The sequence below is a fragment of the Heloderma suspectum genome, chromosome 1 (assembly GCF_057233095.1).
Source record: "Heloderma suspectum isolate Gila_16-S chromosome 1, 16-S_ref, whole genome shotgun sequence".
NCBI lineage: Eukaryota > Metazoa > Chordata > Lepidosauria > Squamata > Helodermatidae > Heloderma > Heloderma suspectum.
Window position 1 is genome coordinate 411688562 of NC_139458.1, and position 17668 is coordinate 411706229.

Here is a 17668-nt window from a genome sequence, read left to right on the forward strand (position 1 = left end):
CAACTATTAACATCCCCAGTCCAGCAAACAATGGTTTGTTACAATAGGAATGAGCAACAAGCTCAGGCTTTCCCTATTTTCCCCTCAAAGTAGACTTCCTGGTTTGCTAAGACACAATTGCCCATTACATCAGAACCTGGAAATTGTGGTTTAAGCACTCCCTACAAACCAGGATCGTAAACCAGGATCAAACCACTCCTGGTTCAGACTTCACAGGAAATTCTTGTTTAACACAAACCAGGAAGGATTCTCTGAAGCTGGACATGAAAGGAGGGAAAGGGGGCAGGGGAGTGCTTGAGCCTGCCCCCATTCTAAGCAACCATGGTTTGTTGTACCAGGAAGCTGACATCTGAACCATTGTGTTATCAGTTACTTTGATCACTGCTATGTCTAGTCTGGTTTATTGGTTAATCCAGGATCTGAAACCACATTTGAAACTACTTTCAGATCCTACGTTAACCTGGGGGAGGGCAGGGGGAGAATTCTTGGAGTTACTGGCATACTCTGCATAGCCAAAGTTCAGTTTAAGATACATAAAACCATGACTGATCAATGGAAAGTATATTAGACTTCAAGAAAATGACATTATGTAGTCCAGAGCCAATTAACAACAATGCAACAAGATTTTTTCCTGCGTTGGTTTTGGTTAAAATCAAGAGTGGGAAAGGCATCATGTGGCCAGGCCTGTGTCTATGCCATAATTACATGGAAATACAGAAAAAGTGCAGAATATGATGCGGAATTCAGCTTCCAGAGAATCTCAGCTTTTATTTTTTAAGCAAGTTTCTAGCCGTTATGGTTGTGAAAATAACCTTGAAAATGTGTGGGCAATGCCTAATAAAATCTCAGATGCCAGAGAAGAGGCCAAATTAAGACTTTCAGCCATTGGAAGTGGGGCTTCAGTGTGCTTGCCACCACCCCACCACTCCACCAACCCTTGCTAGGAAAAATGGAATAAACTGGACAGAACAGCAAAGAAAACGCAGAATAAAGGATGTAATAGAAGGGGAAATTATGCAAATTTGCAAACCCTACATAGGTTGCAGAACTCAGCTTTTCTTGGCATATAATTTAGAATGCCCGCATGCAGAATTTTATTTTTTTTTTTTTTCGTGCACACAGTCAATGGGTCAGATACAATTTCAGCCCTGCTCCAAGAGTCAGAAACAGGCATATAGGGAACTGCTTTTTAAGTGCAACTGCAAGGTACAAGCAGTTACATTAGTATCACCTAAAGTCAGTACAGATGTTAATGGTTCTGATTGCTTAACCACATGTAAGCAATCTTAAGCATATGATCCTTTCAAATCCTTCCTTCTGAAGCGCAAATTTCCTTCACCGCTCTAAGATGCACTTAACTGCTGTTATCGGCAGTGACGTTTCCTGCAGTTAAGGCTAACTTGGGTTCCCAATTAATCCAAGACCTGAAACTATGTTAGGCTCCTTCTCCCTCAACTTTCGGCACCAGCAGCCATTCAAGTAGGTTGTAACAGAAGAAGCAGGGCCGTTCTACCAGCCCTGCAGAACGACTACTTAATCTTTTCCTCTTCCCTTCTCATCCCTTTTCCCTTGTGCCCTGTGTCTTTCAGGATTGTAAACCCACAAGGGTCTTGTTTTACTGATTGCATGTAAACCACTCCCAGAGCCTTTTTGGCTAAGGAACAGGATAAAAATACTTTAAATGAATGAATGAACAAATAACGTTTAAAGCTGTTTCCAGGCCTTAAGTTAACCAGGAAAGCTGGCTTACCCCTAATCAGGGCTAACTTCCTAGCCAAGAAAACAATTAACTGCCCTTAATGATAATCAGCAGCATTGTGTTTGTACCACAAACAGAAACAATACCCAGCAGACCAGGGGTGGCCAAAAGGTAGTCAGGATCTACTGGTAGTTCTCTGGGTGTATTGGATTTCGAAGAATGCCGGGGAGTCAGGTATGAATGTACACAGAGTCATATGCAGTGTCTAAAGGCATAAGTATACTAATTTGTTAGAGCAGCTGGCAATCTTCACGACTTGCTCTTCACAGTGCATACCTTCTAACTGATAAGAACGTTTCTTTCTTTGCTCTGAGAAACTGAATTTCCTGCCAAGAGAAAGACCACCCTTTCTCCTTCTGGGTGAAGGAGGGGTATGCATGTGTGTCTTCTGACAGTCTGAGGAGACAGGTCCTATAAAACCCTGGGCAGACTGGCCTGCTACCTCTTCTCATCTGAGAGGGGGAGGCACACCACCTGCTCAGATAACCAACCCTGGGAGAAAGCCCGTCACTTTTTTGGGAACCAAAGTGACTGTGGACTGCAAATCGGGGGACATATGCAAGCTTATCTTTGCTTTTATTCTTGTCAAGGGCTCCTTGGAGGCCTCTCTCAGTCTAATCCAGTAGCCAAGTCCAGACACAGACAAAGGGATTCTTTTCAAAGCTTTATTCCTCTTTTACAACTTAACAACTCTACTGTTAGCAACTAGGTATGAGCAGCAGAGTACCTATGCCCTAAGTTGGAACAGTTGGTCCCCGTTTGAAAGGGAATCACTGGCAGACCCCTGAACTTAAGGGCTAGGGAGAGTCCCTCCCCTTTTCCCTTGGATCCTCTGGGCGTAGCCGTTGTTTGCGCGCCAACCAGGCACTACGCCTCCTTTCCGCGCCCCCCATTTGGCACCGCTCTCTGCGTCGGCATCACACGTCCATCAAGTCTGCTTCCTGTGCTCTGTCACTCCCAGGACTGCTATCTAAGCTAGGAATGCCTGTGGGAGGAATCTCCGTCAGCTGTTGGCCCTGGGAAAGAGGAGCGCGCTCCTCTCCCAGGAGCAACTCCTCTTCCTCAGAATCAGAACTACTCTGGGATTCTATGGGCTCAGTGTCCACCCTGACAATTCTCTGCATGCAATTTCCATCAATAAACCATCATTCTTTCACACAAGTGGACTTCAGTCATATTGGTATCTTACAATCTGCTTGGTGTATAGGTCCTGGCTGCATCAGGCCCAAGATTTAAGACACTGGGTAACCTGTAGTATTTGTTTAACAACAGCAGCCACAAAAGGACTCACCCTCCCATCCATATATTTTACTGCTGAAGCCTGGGTCTATGCCATAACTCTGTAGCAACACAGGAAAATCACAGACACAAGAAGAGCCCTGCTGGATCAGACCAAGGGTCCATCTAGTCCAGAATTCTGTTCACACGGTGGCTAACCAATTGTCCACAGGAAACCGACAAGCAGGACATGAGCGCAACAGCACCCTCCCACCCATGTTCCCCAGCAACTGGTGTACATTGGTTCACCACTTCTGGTTCTGGAGGTAACATACAGCCATCAGAACCAGTAGCCATCGACAGCCTTTTCCTCCAGGAATTTGTCCAGCCCCCTTTTTAAGCCATCTAAAGTGGTGGCCATCACTACGCCCTGTGATAGCGAATTCCATTAACTATGCGCTGTTTGAAGAAGTGCTTCCTTTTATACGTCCTGAATCTCCCACCAATCAGCTTTATAGGATGACCCCATTGGGTTCTACTATTTTGAAAGAGGGAGAAAAATGTCTCCCTATCCACATTCTCCATACCATGCATGATTTTGTACTCCTCTATCATGTCTCCCCAGACTGTGATAGTAGGGACAGAATTCAGCTTGCACCCAGTCTCAGCTTTCAACTTTTATTGTATTTCATTTAAAGTAAGTCCTTCATGGGCAACAGAGATTTATCTAGAATACGACAGATCTTGCTTGCATGAAGATCTCTGTGCATGCTTCAGGTCTTGCAACCCTAGTCTTTTTCACTAGAACTAGTAAGCATCTGCAGTTAGCTAAAATCAGTTCCTAATCAGCACCTTTGAAAAATCAAGCCAGGTAGGAGGATCTCCAAGTGTAAACCCTCCCCCACCCCTACACAATTTTTATCCATTCCTTCCAATGCTTTGACAAATAAATTGCTTCCTAGATTCTACTACTTACCGGTTCCTCTTTTACTACTACCTTCCTAGCTCTTTTCCGAGCCACAGTTGTTTTTTGGGGGGTTGCAGTGCGTTTTTTCGCTCTGGGCCCTTTCATTTTTGGCACCCTGGCCTTTCTTGTAACTTTCTTTTTGGGCTCCCAGTCATCTTCAGGCTCTTCCTCTTCCGATTCTGAAGATCTGAATAAAGAAACAAAGCTTTAGAGGGGATGGAATTATATATAAAACTACCTGTATACTACAATCAAGATTTAAGGCCCTCCTCTGAGGACCGTTTGGAGCCTGGCAACAAGCAAGGGCCTTTTCAGTGGTGGCCCCAACTGTGGAATGCCATCTCCAGTGAGACCGACTTGGTGCCAACATTGTCATCTTTTTGGCACCAGGTTAACACTTTTCTCTATTCCCAAGCATTTGATAGCACATGATAGGCTCTTTAACACATCAGTAGAATTGTTTATCCCCTTCATGGATCACTGCCTTGTTGTGGCGAAGGGGCTTGCATAACTCAGTGAAGCCATAAGCTATGCCGTGCAGGGCCACCCAAGACGGACAGGTCATGGCAGAGAGTTCTGAGAAAATGTGGTCCACTGGAGAAGGAAATGGCAACCCACTCCAGTATTCTTGCCAAGAAAACCCCATGGAATGTATCACAAGGCTAACAGATATGACACCGGAAGATGAGCCCCTCAGGTCGGAAAGTGTCCAATATACTACTGAGGAAGAGCAGAGGGAATTTCCAAGTAGCGCCAGAAAGAGTGAAGCGGCTGGGCCAAAGCCGAAAGGACACTCAGCTATGGATGTGTCTGGTGGTGAAAAGAAAATTCGATGCTGTAAAGAACAATATTGTTTAGGAACCTGGAATGTCAGATCAATGAATCAAGGTAAGCTGGAGGTGGTCAAACATGAGATGGCAAGATTGAACATCGACATCTTCGGAATCAGCGAACTAAAATGGACAAGCATGGGCAAATTTAATTCAGGTGACCATCATATCTACTAGTGCGGGCAAGAATCCCTTAGAAGAAATGGAGTAGCACTCATAGTCAACAAAAGGGTGGGAAAAGCAGTACTGGGGTACAATCTCAAAAATGATAGAATGATCTCAGTACGAATCCAAGGCAAACCATTCAACATCACAATAATTCAAGTCTATGCCCCAACCACTGAGATCGAAAAAACTGAGGTTGATCGGTTCTATGAAGACCTACAACACCTTCTAGAACCAACACCAAAAAAAGATGGGGATTGGAATGCTAAAGTAAGAAGTCAAGAAATCACCGGGATAACAGGCAAGCATGCCCTTGGTGTACAAAATGAAGCAGGACAAAGGCTAATAGAGTTTTGCCAAGAGAACATGCTGATCATAGCAAACACTCTTTTCCAACAGCACAAGAGGCGACTCTACACATGGACATCACCAGATGGTCAATATCGAAATCAGATTGATTACGTTCTTTGCAGTCAAAGATGGAGAAGCTCTATACAGTCAGTAAAAACAAGACCTGGAGCTGACTGTGGCTCAGATCGTGAGTGTCTTGTTGCAAAATTTCAGCTTAAATTGAAGAACGTAGGGAAAACCACTAAACCGTTCAGGTATGACCTCAATCATATCCCTTATGAATATACAGTGGAGGTGACAAATAGATTTCAGGGATTAGACCTGATAGACAGAGTGCCTGAGGAACTATGGACGGAGGTCCGTAACATTGTTCAGGAGGCAGCAACTCAATCCATCCCAAAGAAAAAGAAATGCAAGAAAGCCAAGTGGCTGTCTGATGAGGCTTTACAAGTAGCTGAGGAAAGAAGGGAAGCGAAAAGCAAGGGAGAAAGGGGAAGATATATCCAACTGAATGCAGAGTTCCAGAGAATAGCAAGGAGAGACAAGAAGGCCTTCTTAAATGAACAATGCAAAGAAAAAAGGACAAAAACAGAAGCAGATGAGATTAAGAAGAGGTGGAAAGAATATACAGAAGAACTATACAGGAAAGATCTTAATGTCCCTGATAGCCATGATAGTGCGCTCACTGAACTTGAGCCGGACATCCTAGAGAGTGAAGTCAAGTGGGCCTTGGGAAGCATTACTAACAACGAAGCTAGCGGAGATGACAGTATTCCAGCTGAGCTATTTAAAATCCTAAAAGATGATGCTGTTAAAGTGCTGCACTCAATATGCCAACACATTTGGAACACTCAACAGTGGCCACAAGACTGGAAAAGGTCAGTTTACATTCCAATTCCAAAAAGGGGCAATGCCAAAGAGTGTTCAAACTACCACAGAGTTGCGCTCATTTCACATGCCAGCAAGTTTACGCTCAAAATCCTACAAGCTAGGCTTCAGCAGTATGCGAACCAAGAACTACCGGAAGTACAAGCGGGGTTTCGAAGAGGCAGAGGAACTAGAGATCAAATCGCCAACATTCGCTGCATCATGGAGAAAGCAAGAGAATTCCAGAAAAACGTCTATTTCTGCTTCATTGACTACGCTAAAGCCTTTGATTGTGTGGATCACAACAAACTCTGGCAAATTCTTAAAGAGATGGGAGTACCAGACCACCTTACCTGTCTCCTGAGAAACCTGTATGAGGGTCAAGAAGCAACTGTAAGAACCAGACATGGAACAACCGATTGGTTCAAAAATGGGAAAGGAGTACGACAAGGCTGCATATTGTCGCCCTGCTTATTTAACTTATATGCAGAGTACATCATGAGAAACGCCGCCGGGTTGGACGAATCACAGGTCGGAATTAAGATTGCCGGGAGAATTGTCAACAACCTCAGATACGCAGACGATACCACCCTAACGGCAGAAAGCGAAGCGGATCTAAAGAGCCTGTTGTTGAGGGTGAAAGTGGAGAGTGCAAAAGCTGGTTTGAAACTCAACATTTAAAAAACGAAGATCATGGCATTTGGCCCCTGGCATATAGAAGGGGAAGAAATGGAAGCAGTGACAGATTTTATTTTCTTGGGCTCCAAGATCACTGCAGACGGTGGCTGTAGCCATGAAATTAAAAGATGCTTGCTCCTTGGGAGGAAAGCTATGGCAAACCTAGACAGCGTAGTAAGAAGCAGAGACATCACCTTGCCGACAAAGGTCCGTCTAATCAAAGCTATGGTTTTCCCAGTAGTAATGTATGGCTGTGAGAGCTGGACTATAAGGAAGGCTAAGCGCCGAAGAATTGATGCTTTTGAACTGTGATTCTGGGAAGACTCTTACAAGTCCCCTGGACTGCAAGGAGGTCAAATCAGTCCATCCTAAAGGAAATCAACCCTGAGTGCTCCTTGGAAGAACAGATACTGAAGCTGAAGCTCAAATATTTTGGCCACCTAATGCGAAGAGAAAACTCCCTGGAAAAGACCCTGATGCTGGGAAAGATTGAAGGCAAAAGGAGAAGGGGACGGCAGAGGATGAGATGGCTAGATAGCATCACTGATGCAACGAATATGAGTTTGAGCACACTCCGGGAGAGAGCGGAGGACAGGAAGGCCTGGCGTGCTATGGTCCATGGGGTCACAAAGAGTCAGACACGACTTAACGACTGAACAACAACAACAAGAATTGTTTATGGTTGTCACTGATGTTTTATTTGTTTTATGTGGTGGTGGTATTGCAGTGGATAACTGTTTTTATCTGGTTTAAATTTGTTATGTTTTTAATGTTGTGGTAAGCTGCCTTGAGTCTTTTATGAGAAAGGCATCTAAGGGTACAACTCTATGTAAGTTTAGACAGAAAAAAAGGCCTACAACCCCCAGCATGCCCCAACCAGCCATGCTGGCTGGGGCATGCTGGGAGTTGTAGGCGTTTTTTTCTGTCTAAACTTACATAGGATTGTACCTTAAGAAATCTTAATAATAATAATAATATTGATAATATTGATAATGATGATGTTAGAGAGGAAACATCAGATTTTTTTATATATACTTACTTAATCATATTTAAAAATATTAACATAAATACTCAGCCAATACATGTGTACATATCTTTCAACAATAACAACAAAATCAGATCAGGGAAAACAATGAATACAGACGAACATTATCTCTAAATTTACCATTCCAAAACATGACAAAGACACATTGATTGGAATATTTAAGCACAAAGGATTTGCAAGAAATGTCAGAATCATGGAGTACAAAGATGCAAGTCAAAGCAACAACTGCCTCTCAGAAAAGATGGCTGAATGCCAATCAGATTAACTCAGGTTCTTAATACCAAACCAAACACTGCCCACCAGCCATGTATTTTGGCCAGCCAGGTGCTTGAGGGGCCTGCCTTGTACAGCTAAACCAGCAGGGCCATCGTTCAAGGTGGTGACTGATGCTCTCCATTTGGCTTGGCGGGTCACAAGTCACACAGGTCTACCCTAAAGACTAATCCAGGTCTGAGCATCAGTTCCTTCTAGAAGTACAATAAAAACGTCCCGCCATGCATGGCATCAGCACCTGCCGGGGTCCCAGCTGCCTGGTACACTCCACTAGTGCTGAGGCCTGCTCTGGGGTTGGGCCCACCTGTCCCCCCACACACACACACACATACACACACACGTCTGGGCTTATCTGGTGCCAGCAGCAGGCAGCTAAAAGCCATTTAAAATTTCCCACAATGCCCTGGCACGACACTACATCAGGGCACTGCGGGTAATTAAAATGGCAGGCGGCTTGTAACCACCCACTGCCACCAACCAGCCCGTGAGTGGGTGGGTTATGTAGTCAGTCACTGATGTCAGAAGGTCCTTTGCCAGAGGCTCCTCCCAACCTGTAGCCAGTCCTGTTTTCTGTTTTGAGCAGACAGACAGCAGTCAGGGTTAAGTTAATATAGCAGATAAATTCTAATTGTTGTTATTATTTATGTATGAACTAGGAGTTGTATTTATCTTGTTTATCCTTCTTGTTTTCACCCAGTGAATTCATGGCAGAGGCAAGATCCGAATCTGGGACATCCTGATTCAGAGGTCAGTCTGCATGTTTAGACAGAAAAAAGGCCTACAAGTCCCATGCTGGCTGGGGTGTACTGGGAGCTGGAGACCATTTTTTCTATCTAAATACACAAAGTATTGCGCCCTTTGGTTGTAATCCTATGTACACTTGCCCGGGAGTAAGTTCCATTGAATAGAACAGCATTTACTTCTGAGTCAACATGTACAAGACTGCACTATCAGTTACTATACCACTCCAGCTGTATACCTTGTATACCTCCATCACTGGAATTTCTTTTCTTAGATCTTTACAAACTAAACGGGACATTCATCAAAGGAAGGAGACATTACTAATTTTGTGTATATTCTTATTCCCGTAAAGTTCAAGAGTGCAAGCAACTTTGTCTGAGATGCAAGGAATTTGGGAGATTGCCCTTATTTACATTAAAATGAGCACTAAACAGAAATTTCAGCTCACGATTTAAGGAAGGAAGGCAGTTCATCTTCTGGAACCTCTGGTTTTGCTGGTGTTCGAGCTCTTCTAGGCAGAGCTGACATCTGAGGGGGAAGAAAAAATAGCCCGTATCAATTTGCTCAGTCCTGTTTCTAAGGACCAGTATACAACAGTAGCAATTGCTCAATCAACTGCAGATTGTCAGATGCAAATTTATTCTTAATTAACACGGAGAGTATTTTTCTGCAGTTTAGCATTTCCTTAGGAGTTCCAACCATAGCAGGGTGAAAAGTTTCAATCCATCTTTTTTAGTAACATAGGAAGCTGATTTTACCAAGTCTGGCTACTGGTCCATATGACTTAGTGCAGCCTGCACTAGGGGTAGGTAACCCAGTGTCATCCAGATGTTTTGAATTACAACTCCCATGATCCCCAACCAATGGCTATGCTGGCTGGGGCTGATAGGAATTGTAGTGGGCACTAGGTTGCTATCACTAATTGGCAACGGCTCTCCAGAACTCCAGGCAGGAGTCTTTCCCAATCCTAACTAGGTGCCAGGGGTTGAACCTGGGATCTTCTGCATACAAAGCAGGCACTCCACCTGCTTTGGCCCCTCCTCTACCTGGAACACTTAAAAATATTAATCTGGATTATCTACCCCTTCTTTTTCCATATTCACAAGCATCAGTGCAAGAAACAGAGGGTAGAATCCAACTAAAGTCCTACTTAGAGTAGACCCATTGAAATGAATGGGACTTAAGTTAGTCATGACTAACAAGTCCCATTCATTTCAATGGGCCTACTCTAAGTGGGACCTTAGTTGGATTCTATCCAGAACCTCCACTCCATCAGTCAGCATGTACTAACTTTTTAACATCCTTGGTTGTGAATAACAGGTTTACTGGATTAAAGTCAAAGGCTTAATCCAAATAAAGCAGCCTTCCCCAACCTGGCACCCTCCTGATGTGTTGGACTATAATTCCCATGAGGCTAGCTGGGAGTAATGGGGGTTGCAGTCCCACACATCTGGAGGGCAGCAGATTGGGGAAAGCTGAAATAAAGGATATCTAATTTGGCTTCATTGATTGGAGGTGTGCTCTTTTATGCTTATTTTGACTAAACGTCATGATGCTTGCACTTTCTAAACTGATTTTTGTTGTGGAAAAAATGACGGAGAAAGAACGTGCCCAGCACAATGGCGCACATGGGTTAGTGCTGCTTCCTGCCGGCCATGAGTTCAGCAAACAATTCTGGACAAGAGTGGATCCTGGGTCAATCAGGATCCCCCCGCCCCCGGCCTTGTGCTGCGGAGCGCTCTGTGCATACATCAGGATGTGCATAGGGCCCCGTCTCACACAGCCAGCAGGGGACATGTCTGGCATACACGCGTGAACATCATTTCAACGCCCCCCCCACCAACAGATAGCGCACTGTGAACGGGTCCTCCTGGTCTTGTGCAATGCGGGCTTCCCAATTAGGATTGTCTCGTATACATCTGGACACGCCATAGAAATGTCACAACTATGGCTGCCCCTTGAATTTCATGGCCTTTTGGCCCCCATTCTTTGCATACTCACAGCAAATTCATTTTCCAAGTGTAGATCCTTATGCAGTCAAAACAGCGCCACCCATTCGCAAGAGAGAGGTATCGGCAGACACAGCGGAACACCAAGGTTTACAGAATTGCGCAACATGGCACCAAGGCCACCAGTGCACCCCTGGACACCTTTCTTGGCACCCACCAAAGTGCCCTATCCCTCCCACTTCTACAAAAAAAATGGCACATTTCCTTATTGGAAGCTGGAGTCACTTTGAAATAGGTTTCTGTTGTTGCGGAAAACTGTGGGTTCAAAGGAGCATAAGGCAAAGACCCCGCTTCTTCCTTGTACTCGGTCTTTTGGGCAGGTTACTTCCCTTTGCCATGCCTTCCTGTGGCAGCCATTTGTGGTGGTGCCCAGGACAGCTTCTCAAACAGTCAAAAGTGCCCACAGGCCCAAAAGCCTACCCCTGGTTGGAAGAAATACAAACAAAGATTGAGGGGGGAAAGTTGCAGAACCCCCAAAACAGCCCAATGAGGCCATGGAATGCTAACTGATGGGGGGGGGTGTTATAGAAAACTAGGTGGGGAGGGAACAGGATGGAGTATCTTGGAACAGGCTGAACAGGAGCATGCCATACATTTTATATGCATCTATAGATGTTTCTCTACCATGCATATTTATATTTGCCAAGTGAGGACAACACGGAAAGCTGAAGCCACAAAAAAAAAAAAAAAACGGTTTAGCCTTTACGGTGCCGCAAGACTCTTTGTCATTTCATTTTAGGAGTGGGACTGGGCCACAAGATGTGAGGCAGTACAATTTGGGCTTTCTGCTCAAAAACAGATAGGCCAGGCTGTCAACAAGAGGCAGCCTCTGGCCCCAGCGTACCTAGAAACCCCATCCTTCCAGTTAACCTCTTTTCCCTCATGCCAAAAACATACAGACATTCCTTGGCAGCAAGGTAGAGGCACTCCGCATAAGCACACAGATATGCCTCTCATGCATGTACAAGAGACTCTGTGACATAAACAGAGGGCCTTGCTCAGCAACATATGGGGAGTGCCACTTATGACTGCACACAGAATCATACAATAGTAGGGTTGGAAGGGGCCTATAAAACCATTGAGTCCAACCCCCTGCTCACATGTCCAAGAAGTGAGCATCAGCATTTGAAGAAGAAGAAAAACTAGGGTTACTGAACTTTGGCACCAGTGAAGACCTAACTGCCAATTAATTATTTTATGGGTTCTGATCCGATAGATAGATAGATAGATAGATAGATAACGTAAACCCTCTCCCCTAGAGCATCATAAAACAGCAACCATCGTCCAGCCCCACACACCGAGGTAGGTGGGCAGAAGGAGCTGCGTTCGTTCCTTCTTCTCATCCCTTTTGTTTTTAAAGCCCAGGGGCCATTCACGGGAGCAGAGAACGATCGTGTGAACACATCAGCCCCGCATCCGCCAGGCTGGGCGCTCCATCCTGGTCTCCCTCACTCACCTTCCCGGAGCTTCGGCTGCGGAAGGGGCCTCGAGACGACGCCTTCCCCGCCCCAACCCTTTTACGTTCTGCTCTGTTTGCGCTCCTCCGATCGCTCCTGCAAGCAGGCTGCGGATTTGAAAGCGGCGCCCGGGCGCTCCACACCCCGCCAAGCCGCTGGCGAGCCGAGCGAGGGAGAGAGGAGCAGCAGCAGCAGCAGGAGGAGGAAGTGATCGCGGCCCGTGGCGAGCAAGCCCCGGAACAGCCCCGGCTCCAATCAGCTCTCGAAGGCCGGGGCTTCTTCGGATTAGCTGGGGATCGAAAGGCGGGGACCGGGGGGCGGGAAGCGGGCCGGGGGAGGGGGCCGGAGACGCCCACGCTCCTCCCTCGTTGCCCTCGGGCCCCGCCTGCCAGCGCGGCGATCCGGGAGCGTCGCGCTGCTGTGGATAAAATTCAGAATAATGCAAAGCGAAGATGTGCTCGATCCTCATGCACGTTTACTGGGCTTCACGTCCCGCCGTCTGCAAGGGGGCTTATGCCTTAGGAAGTGTGTTGCTGCGGGTTTACAGCGCCAAGAATATAATATTATGTAAGCAAAATGGGGAAAGACTATACTATCTGGAAGTTGTACTATTTAGCCACTAGATGCTGCTGTGTGCTTTTGTTGTTGTTCAGGCGTTCAGTCGTGTCCGACTCTTCGTGACCCCATGGACCGTAGCACGCCAGGCCTTCCTGTCCTGCGCTCTCTCCCGGAGCGTGCTCAAGTCCATATTCATTGCATCGGTGATGCGATCTAGCCATCTCATCCTCTGCCGTCCCCTTCTCCTTTTGCCTTCAGTCTTTCCCAGCATCAGGGTCTTTTCCAGGGAGTTTTCTCTTCGCATTAGGTGGCCAAAATATTGGAGCTTCAGCTTCATTATCTGTCCTTCCAATGAGCACTCAGGGTTGATTTCCTTTAGGATGGACTGATTTGACCTCCTTGCAGTCCAGGGGACTCGTAAGAGTCTTCTCCAGCCCCACAGTTCAAAAGCATCAATTCTTCGGCGCTCAAGCCTCCCTTATAGTCCAGCTCTCACAGCCATACATTACTACTGGGAAAACCATAGCTTTGATTAGACGGACCTTTGTCGGCAAGGTGATGTCTCTGCTTCTTACGATGCTGTCTAGGTTTGCCATAGCTTTCCTCCCAAGGAGCAAGCATCTTTTAATTTCATGGCTACAGTCACCGTCTGCAGTGATCTTGGAGCCCAAGAAAGTAAAATCTGTCACTGCTTCCATTTCTTCCCCTTCTATATGCCAGGAAGTGATGGGGCCAGATGCCATGATCTTCGTTTTTGTAATGTTGAGTTTCAAACCAGCTTTTGCACTCTCCTCTCTCACCCTCAACAAGAGGCTCGTTAGATCCTCTTCGCTTTCTGCCATTAGGGTGGTATCGTCTGCATATCGGAGGTTGTTGATAATTCTCCCAGCAATCTTAATTCCGACCTGTGATTCATCCAACCCGGCGTTTCTCATGATGTACCCTGTATGTAAGTTAAATAAGCAGGGTGACAATATGCAGCCTTGTCGTACTCCTTTCCCAATTTTGAACCACTCGGTTGTTCCATGTCTGGTTCTGACTGTTGCTTCTTGACCCTCGTACAGGTTTCTCAGGAGACAGGTAAGGTGCTGTGTGCTGGTAAACACGTAATTCCATTCAGGGCGCCGTCCGATGTGTGTTAATCCTACAACTCCCAGCATTCCCCAGCAATGCCCCAATTGGCTGGGTAATGCTGGGAGTTGTAGGACTTTTTTCTGTGTAAACATGCCTCGGATGGCACCGTAAGCTATCAAAAGTGTTTTAAGTCGGACCTGCCCTGTGTGATTGTTCTATGTCGTAAGAGTGGGCAACCTGGGGCCCTCTAGATTTTTTGGACTGCAGCTGCCATAATCCCTAAACATTGGTCTTGCTGGCTGGAGTTTATGAGAGTTGTCCGATAAACATCTAGAGGGCACCAGGTTGCCTACGCCTGGCCTACCACATCCTCCCCTCCCCATGAAACACATAACCAAAACCCTGACAGATTTGCATAACATTTGCATATGATAACATATATGTAGATGCAAATGTAGAAATAATGGCTACCATTAAAATAGATCTGCAGTACATCTCACAGTAGTGAGGAAGACTGTGACCTGTGCCCATTCTCTCTGTTGGTTGGGTGCTAAGTCTTGATGGGCAACTTCAAGGCCTCTGCTTTGCCTTCTTATGACTCTATATTTAATCCATTTGTTGTTGTTGTTCAGTCGTTAAGTCGTGTCCGACTCTTCGTGACCCCATGGACCATAGCACGCCAGGCCTTCCTGTCCTGCGCTCTCTCCCGGAGTGTGCTCAAGTTCATATTCATTGCATCGGTGATGCTATCTAACCATCTCATCCTCTGCCGTCCCCTTCTCCTTTTGCCTTCAGTCCTTCCCAGCATCAGGGTCTTTTCCAGTAAGTTTTCTCTTTGCATTAGGTGGCCAAAATATTTGAGCTTCAGCTTCAGTATCTGTCCTTCCAAGGAGCACTCAGGGTTGATTTCCTTTAGGATTGACTGATTTGACCTCCTTGCAGTCCAGGGGACCCCTAGGAGTCTTCTCCAGCACCACAGTTCGAACGCATCAATTCTTCGGCGCTCAGCCTTCCTTATAGTCCAGCTCTCACAGCCATACGTTACTACTGGGAAAACCATAGCTTTGATTAGACGGACCTTTGTCGGCAAGGTGATGTCTCTGCTTCTTACGATGCTGTCTAGGTTTGCCATAGCTTTCCTCCCAAGGAGCAAGCGTCTTTTAATTTCATGGCTACAGTCACCGTCTGCAGTGAATTTGGAGCCCAAGAAAATAAAATCTGTCACTGCTTCCATTTCTTCCCCTTCTATATGCCAGGATTTAATCCATACTTGGGTTAAAATCCAACATAAATCCTACTTAGAGCAGACCCATTGAAATGAATGGGTCTTAAGTTAGCCATTACTTACATTGGACTTTACCCTTGGACTGGACAGCCCTTCAGACAGGGGGTGTCCTCAAATAGAGGGCTATCTTCTGAAAAATAGGGCCAATTCTCTCTCTCACACACACACACCAGTTAGAACATTTGTGGACCACAGGCAGTAGGGCTGCCAACCTTTTTACCAACCCCTGCTCCTCTGCCCTTAACAGCAAGTGATCTGCAAATATTAACAGATGGTAATTCTTCATCCTGTGAAAAAAAAACTGTTTGCTGATTTCTGCAGATCAAGCTGCTACTGTTAAAAGTTCAGGAGCAGGCCACGTCTTTTCCTTGGTCAGCTGGCATCCCTAACCGAGAGTTTGTCCTGATACAACCCTTGGCATTATTATTTTTAAACCACCACCCAGCATCTTTCTTTAAGTACGTACAGACCCTGTATTAATATAAATAACCTATGCTATAAATGTAAATGTTTGCTCTAGTTAAATTTTTTTTTTTGGTAATATTTGTGATGAAAGGCTTTGGGTTCACCCCAAAAATAGCTCTATGCATCATCAGCTTCCTACAGTGCTCTGAGTAGAAATCGGTGTTTTAATATGGCACAGAAACAAACTTCATTCACTGCTTTGCATAGTCTTAATTGGGTTATCATTCTTGTAAGACTAAGCAGGGGCTGTACAGTTGCTTGTATGATGGCAACGATAATAATTGTGTGTGTGATGATCAAATCAACACCACACTCAAAACTCATACTCAAAAGAACAAAATGCAATCGTCGAGAGTGCAATTTAGGGCACTGTTGAACAAGAATGAATGCCGATCTGGCCAGGGTGACATATGTTACATCACATTTGGATTATTGCAGTGCAGTCTATATGGGGCTGCTTTTGAAGAGTATTCAGAACCTATAATTGGTCCAGAATGTAACACCCAATTGTTAATAGGGGCGTGTGACTGCCTGATTCAAAGGGCTGCCCTAACTACCAAGTAATTTCCAGGTGCAATTCAAAGTGCTGGTGATGACTTTAAAACCCCTGAATGGCTTAGGACCAAGATATCTGAAGGACTACCATCTCCTACATGGACCTGCCTGCCTACTGAAGCCATCATCAAAGGCTCTCAAGCACACATGAGCTATTGGCCTGTTCAGTCCTTCAAAACTGTAAGTGTGCACACTAGAGACAAGATGTGTCCACCTCCTCTCTAGGTAATTGGCTCCACTGTCAAACTGTGATTACTATCAAGAGGTTTCTCCTAATGTTCAGCTGAAAATTTCAGTGGAACCAATTCAGTGGAGTGGTAGGAGGCCCCTCCTCAAGCGAAGTCTTCAAGCAGTAAATGGAGACAGTAGGAGCCTGCAGAACAGAAGTTGTTCAACTACAACTCCCATCATCCCTTAGCATTGGCTGGGGCTGATGAGAGTTGGAGCCCAACAACACCTGGAGGGCCCCAGGTTGCCACCCCTGCTGTAGACCATCTGACCCCGCCCCAGTAACATGACTTACAATGACACACAGGTTTGGATAAATCTGATGTTGCAACCACCAGCATTCAGTTGCCTATGAGAACCCTGCTTGGTCAGACCAAAAGGTCCATCTGGGCCAACACCCTGTTTCCTGGCAGGGCATGAAGGCAATAGTCTTCTCCTGTTGCTACCTAACAATTGGTGCTCAGAGGCATATTGCCTCTAACCCTGGTTATAGCTGTTAAATATACAACACAAACCTCCAGACTGCAAGGTGACAACCCTACATACAATACCTCTTTGGAAGAAAAGAACAAAAAGAGTTAGCAACACCAGTCACACAGATGTTTGATATGTTGTGTCACTGGCAGGATTGTGCAGAAATTTGGGGGTCATGTTCACTAACAGATGCAAAATCTGCTGTATTTCACCAAGTTCATATCTGGGACTGCAGAAGGCAAAAAGCAAATATCCTGACTTCAGCCAAGCTGCTCAAATCATGCTGTATTGATGGAGAATCAGAAAGCTATGCTGTCTCTGGACTGAGAGCACTGTAATTGATTTATACAAATGTATGCTTTCAATTAGCACTAATTTAGAGCCCATATTTCCTCTTAAGGAAGAACATAATGTTCTGTCATGAAAGGAAGTTGTGAGCGAATCACTCTTCGAAATGCATTTGAAACCTTTCGAGTGGGAGACTAAAGCTATCTAGTTGTTTTGGATGTCAGTCAATTACACTTAGCAAGTATTGGTTAAATATATTTATGAAGATTTCACATCATTAGGCTGTGAAATTCAATCAACAAGGATGAACAGAGTAGTGTCTGCGTGTAATTGGAATTTTGTCATTGCTGGTGTTCTGCCATCTTGTGGCATAGAAAAAAA

At 45.4% G+C, this 17668-nt stretch overlaps 1 protein-coding gene across 6 annotated transcripts in view; it reads right to left on the bottom strand.

The window, feature by feature from the left end:
* The window catches only part of SRBD1 (S1 RNA binding domain 1), a 275489-nt gene extending 262626 nt beyond the window's left edge, over nt 1-12863 (bottom strand). For all 6 annotated transcript variants that reach the window (XM_084828969.1, XM_084828968.1, XM_084828967.1 and 3 more), the window contains exons 1-3: nt 12360-12863; nt 9343-9422; nt 3954-4131 (exon numbers count right to left, since the gene is read on the bottom strand). In XM_084828969.1, the coding sequence (XP_084685095.1) occupies nt 3954-4131; nt 9343-9422 (258 nt within the window). In that variant the 5' untranslated portion in view covers nt 12360-12863. The remainder of the gene's footprint in view (nt 1-3953; nt 4132-9342; nt 9423-12359) is intronic.
* Between the last annotated feature and the right edge of the window lie 4805 nt (nt 12864-17668).